The sequence below is a fragment of the Mobula birostris genome, chromosome 16 (assembly GCF_030028105.1).
Source record: "Mobula birostris isolate sMobBir1 chromosome 16, sMobBir1.hap1, whole genome shotgun sequence".
Taxonomy (NCBI): Eukaryota; Metazoa; Chordata; class Chondrichthyes; order Myliobatiformes; family Myliobatidae; genus Mobula; species Mobula birostris.
The window spans coordinates 38,000,503-38,017,440 of NC_092385.1; the positions used below are offsets into that span (position 1 = coordinate 38,000,503).

The window sequence follows — 16,938 nt, forward strand, 5'->3', positions numbered from 1 at the left end:
TGCATCTTGGGTATTAGCCTACAAAGTACCCATGATATCTTTAGGGAGCGGTGTCTCAGAAAGGCAGCATCCATTATTAAGGACCTCTAACACCCAGGGCATGCCCTTTTCTCACTGTTACCATCAGGTCGGAGGTACAGAAGCCTGAAGGCACACTCTCAATGATTTAGGAACAGCTTCTTCCCCTCTGCCACCCAATTCCTAAATGGACATTGAATCTTTGGACACTACATTACTTTTTAAAAAATATACAGTATTTCTGTTTTTGCATTTTTTTAAATCTATTCAATATACGTAATTGATTTACTTGTTTATTTATTATTATTTTTATTTTTTTCTCTCTGCTAGATTATGTATTGCATTGAGCTGCTGCTGCTAAGTTAACAAATTTCACATCACATGCTGGTGATAGTGAACCCGATTCTGATTCTGTAAGGCTCCTCCGAAACACTCCTTCCCCCAACAAGTTTACTCACTTATTCCATTTTTATTAATTGAAACCATTCCCCAAATTCACTGGCAACTGTTTATGGCATTAATTCTCAATCTAGCTGTGTACTGTTTGTAGAAGAAAATTGACTAACACCATCTTCTCTGCAAACAACATCTGAAGCAAGTAATCCAGCTTTGTCTCATTTGTTTTTATGTCATTACAATTTGCATTATCACAGTCAGTATTCATGACTTAAAATACTACAATTCAAAAGTAATTTACCAGATCTAAGCTGTTTCTATACATCAGAGTTTGTGAAAAGTAGTTCACTAAAGCAACGCTCATCTTTATTTCTTCTCTGGGATTTATTCACTAAATACACCAAGCCCACCCTAGCTTTCAAAAACCTGTCTAAAAACATCTGGTCAATGCTAGTATAGATCTGTCTGAGTCATGCTCCATTGCTAACTTGTCTTCTTTCCTTGCAATGTTAAGTGTTGGTACAGTGTTAGCTTTGGTCCTGCAGGCAGGGTGCCAAGATACCTTTATATTGAAGACAGCTACAAAAATGTGTCTATTTTTCTAAATAAGATTTGTTTACCAGGCACTACTTTAATCATTGACCAGTCTTGCTGAAGGGTTTCAGCCTGAAACGTCGACTGTACTTTTTTTCCATAGGTGCTGCCTGGCCTGCTAGTTTCTCCAGCATTGTGTGTGTTGCTCAGGTTTCCAGCATCTGCAGATTTTCTCTTCTGTGTGAATTTGATCATATCCTTTGCTTCATGTTGTCCTACACATAATTAATATCTTGAAATCAGTCGGATGAGACCAAATGATAAATTGCATCATCTATCTCATTAAAGATGGCACCCAAAATATGGGAAATGACCCACATTTTCCATGTTCTTTGCATAGTCTATTACTATTGTAGGGTCATAACGTAACATCAGGGAAGATTGATAGAAGACCTCTGCTTTGCATAAACTTACTCTAATGCCCATTGTCCCATACACTTCAGTCATAAATCCATGGTGACTGGGGGCTCAGTGTTCCAAAGCAAGCACAACACAGACAAAATGCTAGAAGAACTCCACAGGTCAGGCAGCATCAATGGAAATGAATAAACAGCCAAAGTTTCCAGCTGAGTCCCTGCACAATGCAACCTATGCTCAGTAACCAATACTGGCTCTTGGTCCAGAAGCAACTCAGCTTTAAAATTAAAGCTTTCATGTTCAAATCTCATCTGACTTCCTAAATTCCATCTTCTGGTTTAGATGATGCTGGTGAAGCATACTGACAACTTGCTTATAGCAAACAAAAACAAAAACTATTGTATTAATCACAAACACGAGGAAACCTGCAGATGCTGGAAATCTGCACAGCAGGCCAGGCAGCATCTATAGGAAGAGGTACAGTCGACATCTTGGCCCAAAACGTCGATTGTACCTCTTCCTATTGATGCTGCCTAGTCTGCTCCGTTCACCAGCATTTTTTGTGTGTGTTGCTTGTATTAATCACACTTTTCTTGGATGCAATCACTCCAAACAATAGCCCATAACTTTCCTTTTAGAGTTGAGCTTTTGATCCACCTGTACAGCCTGGCACTTTTGTGGTATGAATTGAAGTCTTGAAGGTGCAGGACAGTTGCGGCATAGAGGTGGGCCCAATCAAAGCAACGGAGCCCGGGCCCAAGAGTGGGGAATGAAGCAAAGTTTGGTCATTACTGAAACGGACTTGGTTGAAGGCGATTTGATGTGGCAGAACCAAGACAAGGTAGCGGGGCCCAGACCTGGGCCGGAGTGTAAGGAATGACCAACTGTTTGGTCGATATAAGCGCTGGGCCAGATTGGAAAGGTCAGGTTCAGGCCAAATCGAGGCAGTGGGGCCTAGATCCAAGAGCATATCGAAGCAGCAGGGCCCAGGTCTGATTTAAGCACCAGGCCAGATTGAAAAGGTCAGTGTTTGGGCCGGAAGAGAGGGACAAATGTCTCACTGCTCCACAAGGAGCAACTCTGCGCTGAACTGAGGTTGTGGCCTGCAACTAACAGGCTCCTGGATCAGCTGCAGTGAAAACTGGCTTCGAAGCTGTGGACTCACTTCCATGCATACTTCTATTGCTTGCACGATTTATTTTCTTTCCTGCACATTGAGTATTTGACAACCTTCTTTTTTAAAAATAGGTTCTATTGGGTTCTTTGTTTTGTGGCTGCCTGTAAGTTGTTGAATCAAGGTTGTATATAGAATACATATTTTGGTAATAAATGTACTTTGAACTTTGTTATCACTCCTTTTAGATTTCTAGTTTTCCAGCCCTTCAGCCTTCCAAGATCCTTCTACTTCTGTTCATTTTTTTATTGCCAACTTTTGCATAGTCTACCACAGGCAACTGTACCTTAAGTAACAGTTCAATCTCTTTCCCTTTCTTAAACCTCGCTTCCCCACCATGTTTTAAGATGCTCAATGAAAACTATCACCTCAAACAAGTTTTTAATGACAACTCGTACATCTCCTTTCCTACATTGTACCCAAGACATCTTCAAGGAGCGGTGTCTCAAAAAGGCAGAGTCTATTACTAAAGACCTCCAGCACCCAGGATATGCCCCTTTCTCACTGTTACCATCAGGCAGGAGGTGCAGAAGCCTGAAGGCACACTCAGTGATACAGGAACAGCTTCTTCTCCTCTGCCATCCGATTCCTAAATGGATACTGAACCCGTGTACACCACCTCATTTTTTTTTAGTATACATTATTTCTGTTTTTTGCATGATTTTTAATCCATTTAATATACGTATACTGTAACTGCTTTACTTATTTTGTTATTATTATTTTTCTTCTTCTATATTATGTATTGCATTGAACTGTTGCTGCCAAGTTAAGAAATTTCACGACATATGTCGGTGGTAATAGACCCGACTCTGATTCTAGTGTGATATCTATTTGCATTTACTTGTTTAAAAGCTAAGCTCCAGTGAAGTGCTTTTAATATATTTGCAACATTTAAACAACTTGTATGAAAGTTAATATTGCTCAAGTGCAACAAGATGAGAAAGGCATACAAAACATTGTGATTGATGTACAAATCAGGAGCAAATGACTGATGGTAAAGTGAAAAAAAGTGCCATTGCCTGAAAACAAACAAACAAACACACACACACCCGCCCCCCGCCCCCCAGAAAATTCTCAGCAGGTCAGGCAACGTCTTTGGAAAAGACTGAGCCAGTCATATAGATAGTCTGAAAGAATCACCCCAACTAAATCTGGACCCTCTGCTGGTCTGCTCATTTATTACTTCACGAACAGCACATGCAGACAAGTAGAAAAATATAATTTGAGACCTGAGACTGCAGAAACTGGATATAGACCAAAAAAAGCCCACGAAACTGCTTGAGAACTCAGTGCATCAAGCAGAATCTGAGGAGACAAAGGTATAAGCAACATTTCAGGCCAAGACCCTGTTTCACTGTGTAGAGAAAAAAAAGAAACAAGCAAGGTATGGTAATACATAAGTAACATGCAGCCTAAAGGAAAAGCCGTTCAGCTATTACTGTAAATTAAAATGCAATAATATGAACATAGCTCTCCTTGTTTGTGTTTTCAAAAAAATGGAAATGTAAATAATAGAAACATAGAAAAACCTACAACACAATGCAGGCCCCTTGGCCCACAATGCTGTGCCGAACATGTACTTACTTTAGAAATTACCTTGGGTTACCCATAGCCCTCTATAATCAAAGAGAGATACAAGAAAATCTGTGAGAAACACAAATTATTTTATATGTAGCTGTTAAAGAGAAGTACCTAAGCAAGAACTACTGGAAATAAGTGTAAAAATTGTGAATATCTGTGTCAAATAATGCAGAGACCATGTATGTGTATATGCATGACTGTGCATATTTGTAGGTATACAAAAGGCAGAGTGCAAGGACAGACTGGGAAAAGGCTAACAAAAGAAAAATGTTGCCATTAAAGAGTCAGTTGTCAGCTCATCAAACAAAGGGCATACTCATATCCATAATGCCATTAAAGATCACTTTCATATACAGCATGCTTTAAAGTTTATAGTGGAAAAGGTAGTAGATAAGATTTCAAAGCGTGATTAAGTTTGGTTAAGTTTGCTGTCTATAGGTTTGCTTAACCCTATCTAAAATAATGATTGTGATTCAGTAAAGTCTTTGTGCTGGATTTTGCTTTCATTGACAAAAAAGGTACCGCTCATTAATTAGACATACTTACCCACACATTCTGGTGGAAGGGTGGGGTGGGAATGTTCTTTTGAATGGTGGTGTAATTAAAGTTATTACAGCATGGCACCCACCACAGGAGTTATGAGATCTATCTCTATGTGTAGAACAAGTAACTATGCATCTTCTAACCAAATAGGTCAAAAAATATTAAGGGAATATGCATTTTCTGAGACAGGAAGAATTCATAACCCGAGTTACACAAGTAGTTCAGGCACAACCTCTGGAAGGGTAATGTGAAAGCAAAGAGGCAATTTCAAACTAAACTGGAATCACAGATGGATGCTCGACAACTGTGGCATGGCTTGGACACTACAACTTCCTATATGGCGAGATCAAGTAGCATAAGTGGCAATGGCCCATCATTCTCAGTTGAGCTCACTGTCTTATGCACGTTTTGATAGGGAGAACTATAATACACCCACACAAGTGCCCACATCTCCAGATAACCTTGCAATTTCAGTCTCCGAGGCCAACATTCTTCTGGGAATGTTTCTGGGAAAGAAGAAAGCATTCTTCTGGGGTGCATCACAACCTGGTATGGAAGTTGTCCTGTCCAAGACCGGAAGAAGCTGCAGAAGATCGTGAGCACAGCCCAGCACATCACACAAACCAATCTTCCATCCTTGGACTCACTTTACACCGCACGCTGTCGGAGCAGTGCTGCCAGGATAATTAAGGACACAACCCACCCAGCCAACACACTTTTCGTCCCTCTTCCCTCTAGGAGAAGGCTCAGGAGCTTGAAGACTCGTATGGCCAGATTTGGGAACAGCCTCTTTCCAACTGTAATAAGACTGCTGAACGGATCCTGACCCGGATCTGGGCCATACCCTCCAAATATCTGGACCTGCCTCTTGGTTTTTTTGCACTACCTTACTTTCCCTTTTCTATTTTCTATTTATGATTTATAATTTAAATTTTTAATATTTACTATCTATTTGTACTCCAGGGAGCACGAAAAGCAGAATCAAATATCGCTGTGATGATTGTATGCTCTAGTATCAATTGTTTGGTGACAATAAAGTATAAAAAGTACATCCAGGCATCATTTCAAGACGGTGAATCCACGAAAGGCATCTGGTCCTGATGACATACTGACTGAGCACTAAAGATCTGCTCGGACCAACTGACTGGGGTATTTACGGACGTATTCAACCTCCTGCTTCTTCAAACTGAGGATCCTACCTGCTTTAAAAAGGCATCTACTGCAGCAGAGCCAAAGTAGAAAGTGCTGGCCTGTCTCAATGACTACCTTCTGGTGCCACTTACATCAACCGTGCTGAAGTGTTTTGAGAGGACGGTTACGGCACGAATCCTACTTCAGAAATTACCTGGATCTGCCACAAGAGGACAATAGCAGATTCCATTTCTCTGGCTCCTCACACTGCTCTGGACTATCTGGACAACAGGAACTCGTATGTCAGGGTATTGTTTATTAAGCACAGCTCAGCGTTCAGCACAATCATCCCATCCAAATACATTAACAAGCTTCAACATCTGGGGGTCTGCACCTCTCTCTCCAACTGGGTATTTGACTTCCTTTATCTGCAGACCTCACCCAGGGAGAATTGGTAACAAAATCTCCTCCTTGCTGACTGTCAACACAGGTGCACCTCAAGACTAAGTGCTTAGCCCCCCACCATTTTCCCTGTGCACACATGCCTCTGTAGCTAAGCACAGCTCCACAATCTCCAATGCAAATTTGCTGACAAAAACTATTTTGTTGGATGAATCACAGGTGGTCATGAATCAGATAGTCACCTGATTCAGTAAGGCTGCAAAAACAACCTTTCACTCAATGTCAACAAAACTACAGGAAGGGGGAGAAGGGCAAATGCGCACCAATTTACATGAGGGTAGGGGCCCACAATGGATAGAGTCAGCAATTTTAAATTCCTGGGTGGGTAATGTATCAGATGTGCACAGCACATAGATGCAATCACATGGAAAATATGCCAGAGTTTTTACTTTCTTAGGAAGTTAATGAGATTCGGCTTTTCATCATCCAACACTCTAACAAACTTCTGCTGAAACTATCCTGGCTGGTTGCATCAAGATGTGATAAAGCAAGTTGAACATGCAGGAACACAAGAAGCTGCAGATAGTAGTGGACTTCCCAACATATCATAGGCACATTCCTCCCCACCGTGGGTATTACCTACAGCAGACAGTGCCTCAAGGCGGCAACATCTATCATTAATGATCCTCACCATCCAGACCATGCCAATCTTGCACAGCTATCATCAAGCAGGAGGTACAAAATCCTTAAGTCCCACATCATCAGGGTCAAGAACAGCTATTTAAACCGTTCAGTTCTTAAACCAACCAGCAAAACCCTAATGGCAACTTTAGCTACACCTTTGCACTGAAGTAACCTTTGTTTATTTTGCTCTAATTGTGTTTTCGCATAAAATTGTATACAAATTGTGTTTTATTTAGTTTTTTTTCTTGGAATCCTGCTCATATGATGCTTCTGTGATGCTGCTGCAATAAAAGATTTTTTTATTGTACCTGTCCACACATGTACTTGTGTGCATTTGACAATTAACTCAACTTCAACTGGCTAATTCAATACAAAATCATCACCAGAAATTTTAATAAAGGGAAAGAAATGATGATTAACACATAGATTAAAGCATTTTTCTGAGTCTTGAACAATATAAAATCATTTGGAACTTCACACTTGTACAAGATAAATTTCAATGCCAGAGAAATCATTTAATACTAATGTTGCTTATACTGAAAAGGAGAAACCCTGACATTATCTGGTGAATTTAGTTACTATCATATAAATACCATAATTTCATGCGATTTGAGATGATTCAATGTGGGATTGCATTGGTAGGTGCAGTTTTAGTAAATCTTCTGAGCAAGCAGGGGTACTCTGACAACAATTTGGACATTTAACATGTGATTACTACAAATTAGTGGTCAATTTACATTTAATAACAGTGAACTTTTTGTTAACAAAATCCAGGCCAGTGGTCATACAGAAATGTTCAAGATGTTTGTACAATTTAGTGAGCAGGGATTTATTCCTTATATGATGGACATTTCTAAATCAAAACTCTAATAATTTCACATCTGAATATACCTGTGATTTTTTTAGGGGAGGAATTCATCTTTGGTAGCAGCATATAACTGGTAATATCACTTGCACACTTTGAAGTTAACTAAATTAAAAGATTGGGGGAGGGGGACACAGCCTACTGGTCACACATACATTTTTCCTACTTAATTCCTTAATTTTTAAGTTTGCGAGTAGGTAGTGACAACAGAGGCATTCACAGGATGATCTGTCTTATCCAGCCTAAAGACAAGTGTTGTCAATCAGTAAAGAATAAAGAAAATGTCAAAAGTAAATTGCCACAGAAAATTCAGTGTATTAGTATGATAGTTTAAAAATTCCCAGAAAACATGCTACCAAGTCAAAGTTAATATACATTTTCAAATGGATTCTGACACAAATTTTACAGAATATTCAAATATAGCTTTGTTTTGTTTCTAATCAAAGATGATAGAGATTCTCAGAATACCTTTGTTGCTTTGTTCCAACTTAAACTGTGCAATATCAAACTGCCCTCTATTGTTTTTGCTTATCAAACCTGAGGTTTACCATCTTTCAAAGCAATACAATTGATCCATTGATGTTTAGGACCAGTGACTAAACAAAGTAAAATATAAACCACGCTCTCCATCAAATGCTGGCTAACCAAGCAATTAACAAGTGCAGCTGAACAAACCTAATAAAGACACTAGCATGCTTCTTTTGTCAGAAAGAGACAATTTGAAAGTGTCTGATAACAAGAATTACAGCTCCAAAAGCTTACCAACTGAATAAAGTGTGAGCCTTCAAAAATGAATATTCATGCAACTAGAAAACAGCGATGGCCTTTTGAGATTCTGTTTCTGTTATCAATTTGTCTCTATTAATAATACAAAGATTTAAACAAGATCCTTACAAGGACTGTGTACTAACCCAATCAGATGAAAGCAATCAGATTGCGAAGGAGAATGTGTAAATTAGCGGGTTCTCATTTACACTTTGGGGTAAATTTGAATTAATTCAATATTCACAGCTGTTTTAAATCCAAGGAACTGTTTATACTTGAGCTTTAAATTCACATTTGTTTTTAATTTGCAGCCAAATCCAGCAGTGTGGTTAAATAATAGTGCTCAGCTGTTTACTCTGATCATATTTTGAAGCAACATCTCCCACCTCTTGACCTCAAATCTGACCTGAATTGGGAACAGGAGATTGACATTGGGTTTGTATAAATGCCCAATACAATTCTCCTGCAAGAAAGTAATTCTTAGTGCATGCATGGTGTTGGTAACTGAATTCCATTGAACAGTGCTTCCATGAATATAGCAAGTCCAGTCAAATATTACTTGTCCGTACCTTTGAATATTATTTATCATTTCTAAGTTCTTGCCTTTAAGTGCTGGCTTTTAAAAATTCATTCTAAAAGAGTAAAATAATGAGCTAGCAAGTTTACAAAACTTCCATATGAACTCTATGTAATTGGTTTCACATAAGTGGTTCAGCAAATTTGTATTTTTCCTCAGGTCCCAACCACTGATGACATGCATGATTGAACTTTCAAAATAAAACTGAAAACTCTGTGCAACCACTGCTCAGCCACCAAATAAACCTATTTACCCATTTGTCCAGGAATGTGGTGTGTTTGATCTGAAATAATGCCAGCTAGCACATTGACTAGAAAGGATTTTAAAACTATTAGGGCAGTGCATTTGCTTCAGATTATTGACTCAAAAGTTGTCCTGACTCACAAAATCCTCTGGTGTTTAGCAGCATAAATTCGAAAGCAGCTCATATGCGCTTGTTCTCTTCTGCCTAATAAATAAACACCAGTGAAAACTGGCATGCACAATACCTGCATTATATTGAGAAAAACAGTCACCCTTTAACCTTTTATTAATAAATCACTGCGCCAGCTCAAGTACACTTCAGATCCATCAGGCAGCCTGTAAATGCACTTTACCAACATTTAAATTCTGTCTGCTCAGCTCCATTTATCAATAAATGCTAGCAATTGCAAAATACCTGTGTTTATTTTTCCTAGAACACTGATATGAGTAAGATGCAATATGCAAGCACTGCAGAACCTATTCACAGCCATCCTCAGAACCAATCTGAATTAAAAGAACAAGATCTAAACCATACCTTTTATGCAGTCAGGTAGTCCAGTAGAGACATGTCCACAATTTTGCCTTATGTGATTGGCTTGTGGGATTTATAGGAAAGAACTTAGTGACAGTATCTACCTTGTCAAGGCCTTCTGTTTTTTGGAACAGAATGAAGTCCTTCACTGTGGCCCTCTTGTGGTAAGTGTCTTGTGAAATTATGCAGACTAACCTGGGGGGGGGGGGTGGCTTTGTGCAACAAGTTTCAGTCTTCGTTCTTCTTAATTTTTTGAAGAATGTGATTGCTTACTTTAATACTTACAACATAAATCAGGTACATTCAGCTTAGAAGTATTGATCAACTTTCACTTGCAAGAATTTTAAGAGAACTTTCACAATCCTTAACCAATGACTCTTCCTTGCATTTCATCTATAACTCAATAGTCAGCAGTGCAAACCTTTCTCAATTACCTTCATCTCAAAAGGTCAGCTGTAAGGAAAGTTCCAGATAACTTACGGCAATTTTAAGTTTGTATCCAAAAGACATGCATGAATTTGTAGGTAACAATATCGCAGCAAACTATTAAGTTCCAAAACTTTACTGGACCTTTGGCCTTTTTACCAAGTTAAAATGGTAGCATTCACCTGTCCTCCAAACGTTTTATCGACATCGTCAGTTTAAAATCCTTTTGGATTACATGCTGATCTAATTATTCTGAACAAGCCAACCCTAATTACCATTTACACTATTATTACTGAAATCCAAGACATCTACCAAGACATTTCCAATTACAAATCAAATCTGTGCTTTCAGGTAGAGTGTACATGACATAAATTCATTTCTTTTCCCTAAACAGAGCAAAAGGATACAATTTGATACACAAATCCAAATAACTCAAGAACAAGATGCCTCTAACCCAAGTTTAAATTTTGTAGTAAGGTGCTAGGGAAGTAATAAGCCCCTCCCAAACTAATGCTGAATTTATCAATTTGCGTGCTTAAACCATAGAACAGCATGCTGCTTCTGACATTCAAAATAGTCCTCTCAAAATACACACCCACTGTGATCACAGCATTCACACAATTTAGATACAGAGGACTACCATTTGAACCAGGTTAGCTGAATCATGTGGAAAGGCATTACTGTTTTCCAAAATGACATTTAGTGACTCTCAGAGGTTTCTCCCCCTGTGCAGTACAAGGATGCTCCTTCCAAGCGTAGACTGCTCTTTGAGTAAGAAACTTTCTGACAGAATTGACAAATTTGAACTTTGTTTTTACCTATTATTTTCTAGAGTTGGTTTGAAGCAGATCTACTGTTTACGATTTTACCACCTTTTCCTCATGTTTTAATGTAAACTCAATGCTTCTCCTGAGGAAAGAAAGGCTTGCTTCCTTGGAATTCAAGCCCTTATTTTTGGAAAAAATCCCCAAATGCCATTACTGCAGTTACATGAAATGTGATTATTATGACTGATATCAACTAATCAATATAATTAACTAAATAAAAGATGTTTTTAAAAGGAGAAAGTATCTCAATATTTTGACCTTAACAAAAGTGAACAGTACAAAATGAACTGATGAAACACAATTTATCAATTCACCCACAGTCACATTTTTTAAGTTCTTCTCATTTTAAAAAGCAGAAATCATTTAAAACTACAAAGCAAGTGCTTCAAAACCTTTTTGAACAGTTCTGATTTTGTTTTTATGTTACACATTAATCGAAGATATACTCTGTTGTTTTTGCACAGCACATCAGAATCTGCCCCTGGCAAAGAATGAGGAAAAGTCAACAGGAATTAAGTTTCAGTGCAACTGTTTACTCAACTGTGGCCTGCAGTTATTGAAATTTTATCCATGGTTTTGTGTGACTACAGCAATAATGAATTCAGCATGACTGCAGTTCTCTAAGTAATGGCACATTTACTTCAAGCAGCGACCTGCACATGTAGACCAAGGTAAAAACTGGAATTTGCATCAAATGGAAAACCCATGGCACAATGTATACCTGCTGTTGCTGAAGATGAACCAATTCAGCAGCGGTCACTTCAATCGAGGATATATCACCGTTTGATCTCCCCTCCCTTGTGCTACTGTCTGGATAGTGGTTACCACTGCTAGCTCCGTTCTGATTGGCTGAAATGTTGCTTGCTGCCTCAGTTCCAGATTCTTGCATCATGACTTAAAAACCTGAAAAATAATTCAAAATAATAGTTAATAAAAGTAATTTCAGATTTTATCCTTACTTTCTGAGTTGTCAGAATGGTAAATGTGCAGCATCAAAAGGTCTATTTATTTTGAAATGCCATACATATGCTTTGCATTTACTTAATTTCCAACACAAATTGCATCATGTTTTAGTATAAATATATATAGCACACATTATTATTTTCTATTCACTAAATATAACTACTTTTCTGGTAATTAGCTTCACTGGTGGTGTTTAAAATAAAGTGTCTGTAAAACAAAATGCCTTTGAATATAGTGAAGGATTTAATTGGGCCTTAGTTTGTATCAGCACTGTGCGACACAATTAAAATCCAACAAAAGGCCAAAAGAATACTTAAGTTCATTTGCCTCTAGTACTGCTAGGAACAAAAATACAGCAACTAATTTCATACCAGTGTTGAATTTTTGTGGTATGAATTGTGGAGACTGAGAAAACAAAATTGTAGTGATTGATAATCTGCCTTGAAACAGCATTTTGGATCAGTCTAATTAGTTTTCAAGCATTAATGGCCATATTCAAAATTTGCCACACAATTGTATTATCGTTAAGATTTTTTGTCAGGGCGAATACAGAGTCAGAAGTGAATCTTATAGATTCACCACGTAGGCAAAGCACAGAAATCAGCTGGTGCCTGTGGAACTGCACTCCAGCAGGAAGACAACACCTTTAAGAGACAAAGGGATAAAGTGAAACTAGGTAGAAAATAAATCAGACCAGTATTGGTCCATATTATCTGTGATCTGTAAACAGAGATCTGTGTCGTTATGCTGGACGAACTGTTAAACATGCTGATTAGCTGAATTAATTGCAAGTTTCTTGGACAACACCATAATGAAATGTTAATCTCTTTGTGACAATTAATATGAAGCTAAGAAAAGTAAATAAAAATATCCATGTGACTGGATTAATGAAGTAGTGATATTTACAAAAAGAAAGATGCTTACTAAATGCGCTTCCTTGCTGCTCAATATCAAATTAAAATATAGTACAACTAAGTTTTGTTGGATCAGTGCATCGACATTCAAAATAAACCATTCAGAATACTTTACGAAGGTAATGTGTAAAAAAACTTGTTCGAGAAAATACAAGTTTACGTTTCCAGATAGTTAGGAAATAAAATCTCAAAAGTCTGATGCAAGAAGTGCTGCCTCTTTAACTTGAGCAGTTGGCAGGCACTTAATTCACTTCACACCTTGATACAGATATACTTCTGTGATCTAAGCCCAACTGTAACTCCGTACTTTGATGAATTAACCATTTTAAGGAAAGTTGCTCAGCTAACAAGAAGAGGCTTTATTCTAGGATAGTTAATGATGGTTGACCAAGTGAGGCTGAAATGAATTAACTTAACTGATCAATTATTTATATGAAGCAGAAAAAATGCCCTTAAAACACTCTGCCTAATCATCAAAGGAAGTGAAAATTGAACTAAATACAGATTTATAATATCACATGCTTACTCCTGTGGGAAGCTCAGTCACTGGAACCACAATGGCACTAATAAAAGACAACTCAAAGGTTCTAAATTAAAACAAATTCAAATGCTGTATGACAGAAAATGCAAAATAGTAAAGAATATTAGCAAACCCGTAAACTAGAAACAAAATTATCCAAACAGAATGTGTCTATAATGCAGTTTAAAAATACAACATACCATTCTGCTGATATCATGCATGCACTGTCACTCCATAATGAATTTTCACAATTATAAAAGGGAAGGAGTAAATTTTCTAATACACAGCAGCTAAAAAGTAATCAAGAGAATGAGCCTAAAGGCTATTTCAATGTATGCAAAATTACTGACCCACAATAAACCAAAGATAGCCCACAATGAATGCAGTATAATGCTCAAATGCTAAGTACCTATTCTGATGAGGAACAGCTAAAATTAACACTCAATTAATTTTTGAATCGACAAACAAATGAAACTCATAAATCTATCTTCTCATTAATTTTACTGTAGTGTAATACCATTCTCCAATATCGAGAAGAAATCTTAAGTGTTATCCATCATGAATATCAAAAAAGGGTAGCACTAAAACAGCATAAATTATGTATATTACCTGTTGGTAAAAATGATAAATGTTTTATCATTTCCAATGCATAATGTGAGTTTCAGCATTATTGAAGATAAAAATATGTGATTTTCTTTGAATAGTCATCCAGAGCTAAAGTGCATTAATTAAGAGGGGAAAAAGGCCCTACCACACAAACACACATGATTTGTCAAGGTCACTGTGCCTGTATTCTTTTCCCTTGTCTTTGAGCAGTCCCAGTATTCTGTTGTCAATATTAACAGGTTTTGTCAGGTTTAAATTCACAACAAATATTCTAGAACAACAACAACATTCAAAGCAATAACACAGGCAATCCTTGTGAAGGTTTTGAACTTGTTTACCAAACACCGCGAGGAACAAACTATGCATAGTCACCTGCAACCACCTCCCAAGCCTGCAGCACAACACTGCACCACTCTAACAGAAGAGGCCTGTTAAGACAGCACTTGTTGGGCAAAGAACTTTCTGTCCATCTCTGATGCACACAGAATGCCCGTGTTATTCTGTACAGCTCTGCCTTCTCTTTTGTCAGATAATAATGGCGTAGGGGGAAGGAAGAGAAAGCAAACAACTGTATAGACACCATTCCACTCTAAGGAAACCTGGTGGAGAATGAAACAGTTTGCTAATCTGCTACCCACTTCATTGAAGTCTCTGATAAGAAAAGCAAACCCAAGTCTGCTTGAGCTGCATTCCATGGACAAGTTCCCTTCTTCTTTATCAAAACACAGCATTAAGTTTTGTCCAACCATACTGAATAAACTGTTGCTCACACCCGTAAACAGGGGTATATTTGTTTAATAACTGATTGCTGCCATAGCTACTGTAAACAAGGTGCCTGCATTTGTGCTCATGAACAAACACATCATCTTGCAAGACCAATTTAACATTAACCAGGTGAAATAATCAACAGATTTTGTAGGTGACACTCAGCCAAGACAATGTAAACAGATTGAGGTGGAGAAAGGGGCCCAGTACTTAGAGAATCAAGGTCGTGGCAATGCATTGTGGCTTGAGTAAACAGTGGAAAAAACTTAAGACAAACAACTAGTTAGTCTTCTTTCATCCACTGACATTTATACAAGTGGTGAATTTTGTATATTAGGTAAAGCAGCTGCAGCCCCAATCATGATATCAGCCCCAGTGAGAAAGCAGCACAACTTGTTTATACAAAGCTCTGTTTACTCACAAACAGCAATTGTTTTGTATCAGCAGGTTAGCCACATCCATCATTTGTTAACCACACAAAACCTGCCCTATTTTGTTCAGTTAGTTGGCTTTTCAGCTAAAATCAAATCCCTTTGTTCCAGTTCAAATGTACTTTCTGCTGTCCTATTACAAATGGCACAATGACAAAAGATGAAGGATCACAGCAGAAATTATTCTATTTAATATAGAATTTTTTTAGTTGTCTGACACAGGAAAATGATTTAAGTGTGTATTTAAACCGGTTTCAAACAAACACACTCACAGAGAAGCAATGTGCTCCGGGCAAAACTGAATAATTTCATCAAATGTCAACATGTGGGAAAATGGTCTTTCTGAGCACATGTAGATCAAAGTGTTACAACACTTGAGCAATTTCGAAGTGCCACAGGAGGGTGGGTTTGAGGAAAATGGATGCAATTTACTGGTGTTCCACAAGATAACATTTTCAGGCTCAGCATTACAAATAATAGTTGCAATTGGTTTGTCGATAAACATGGAGAAACTTACATTATTTCCATGAAGCATTTATCTCATCAAAAAGTTGTTCTAGCCTGTTCCTAATTTAAGTTGCAAAACCAATTTATTTACATAACTTGAGCACAGTCTGCAAATGAAACCAATTCTGCAACGAGCTTGCTCAGGTCATTGTTTAATTTTTGAATGGCCCTCCATCCAAAATATTCTTAATGTTGCAGTGTGGATGTTTAGATTTACATGCAAGTATGAACTGGAGCAACTTAAGTCTGAATCAAAAAAAATCAGGTTTATTATTACTGATGTACATCATGAAAATTGTGGTTTGTTGCAGCAGTACAGTTCAAGACATTAAAAATACCCTAAGTTTTAAAATAATAATTAAGTAGTGCAAAAGAGGAATAGTGAAGAAGTGTTCATGAACCATTCAGAAAATCTGATGGTGGAGGGGAAGAAACTGTTCCTAAAATGTTGAACGTGGGTCTTCGGACTCCTGTACAATCTCCTGTAGTAACGAGTAAAAAGCACACATCCTGGGTGGTGACATCCTTAATGATGAATGATGCCTTCTTGAGGCACTATCTTTTAAAGATATCTTCAATGGTGGGGTGCATTAAAGATGTCTGCAATAGTGGGGTGGGCTGTGCCTGTGATGGAGCTGACCGAGTCTACACCCCTCTGCAGCCTCTTTTGATCCCGCACATTGCAGCCTTCATACCAGGTAGTGATGCACCCAGTCAGAATTCTCTCCACCATGCAGCTGCAGGAATGTGCTAGTCTTTGATAGCATACCAAATCTCCTCAAGCTCCTAATGCTGTTGTGCCTTCTTTGTGATTGCATCAATGTGTTAGGCCCAGGATAGAAACTCTTGAGGTGTGTGGTGCCCAGAAACTTGAAGATACTCACCCTTTCCACCACTGACCCATCAGTGAGGACCAGTGAGTGTACAATCAATCCCTTATTCTTGCTGATGTTGTTATTGCATCACCACTCAACCAGACGATCTATCTCACTCTCGCATGCCTTCTCATTGCCATCTGAGATTCTGCCAACAACAGTGGTGCGATCAGTGAGTTTACAAATGGCATTTGAGCTGTGCATTGCCACACAGTCATGAATGTAGAGTAGCGTAGTGGGCT

At 38.1% G+C, this 16,938-nt stretch overlaps 1 protein-coding gene across 10 annotated transcripts in view; it reads right to left on the reverse strand.

Moving 5' to 3' along the window:
- The window catches only part of foxp1b (forkhead box P1b), a 559,907-nt gene that overhangs the window by 303,134 nt on the left and 239,835 nt on the right, over window positions 1-16,938 (reverse strand). For all 10 annotated transcript variants that reach the window (XM_072280576.1, XM_072280573.1, XM_072280566.1 and 7 more), the window contains one exon: window positions 11,837-12,018. In XM_072280576.1, coding sequence (XP_072136677.1) covers window positions 11,837-12,007 — 171 coding nt within the window. In that variant the 5' untranslated portion in view covers window positions 12,008-12,018. The remainder of the gene's footprint in view (window positions 1-11,836; window positions 12,019-16,938) is intronic.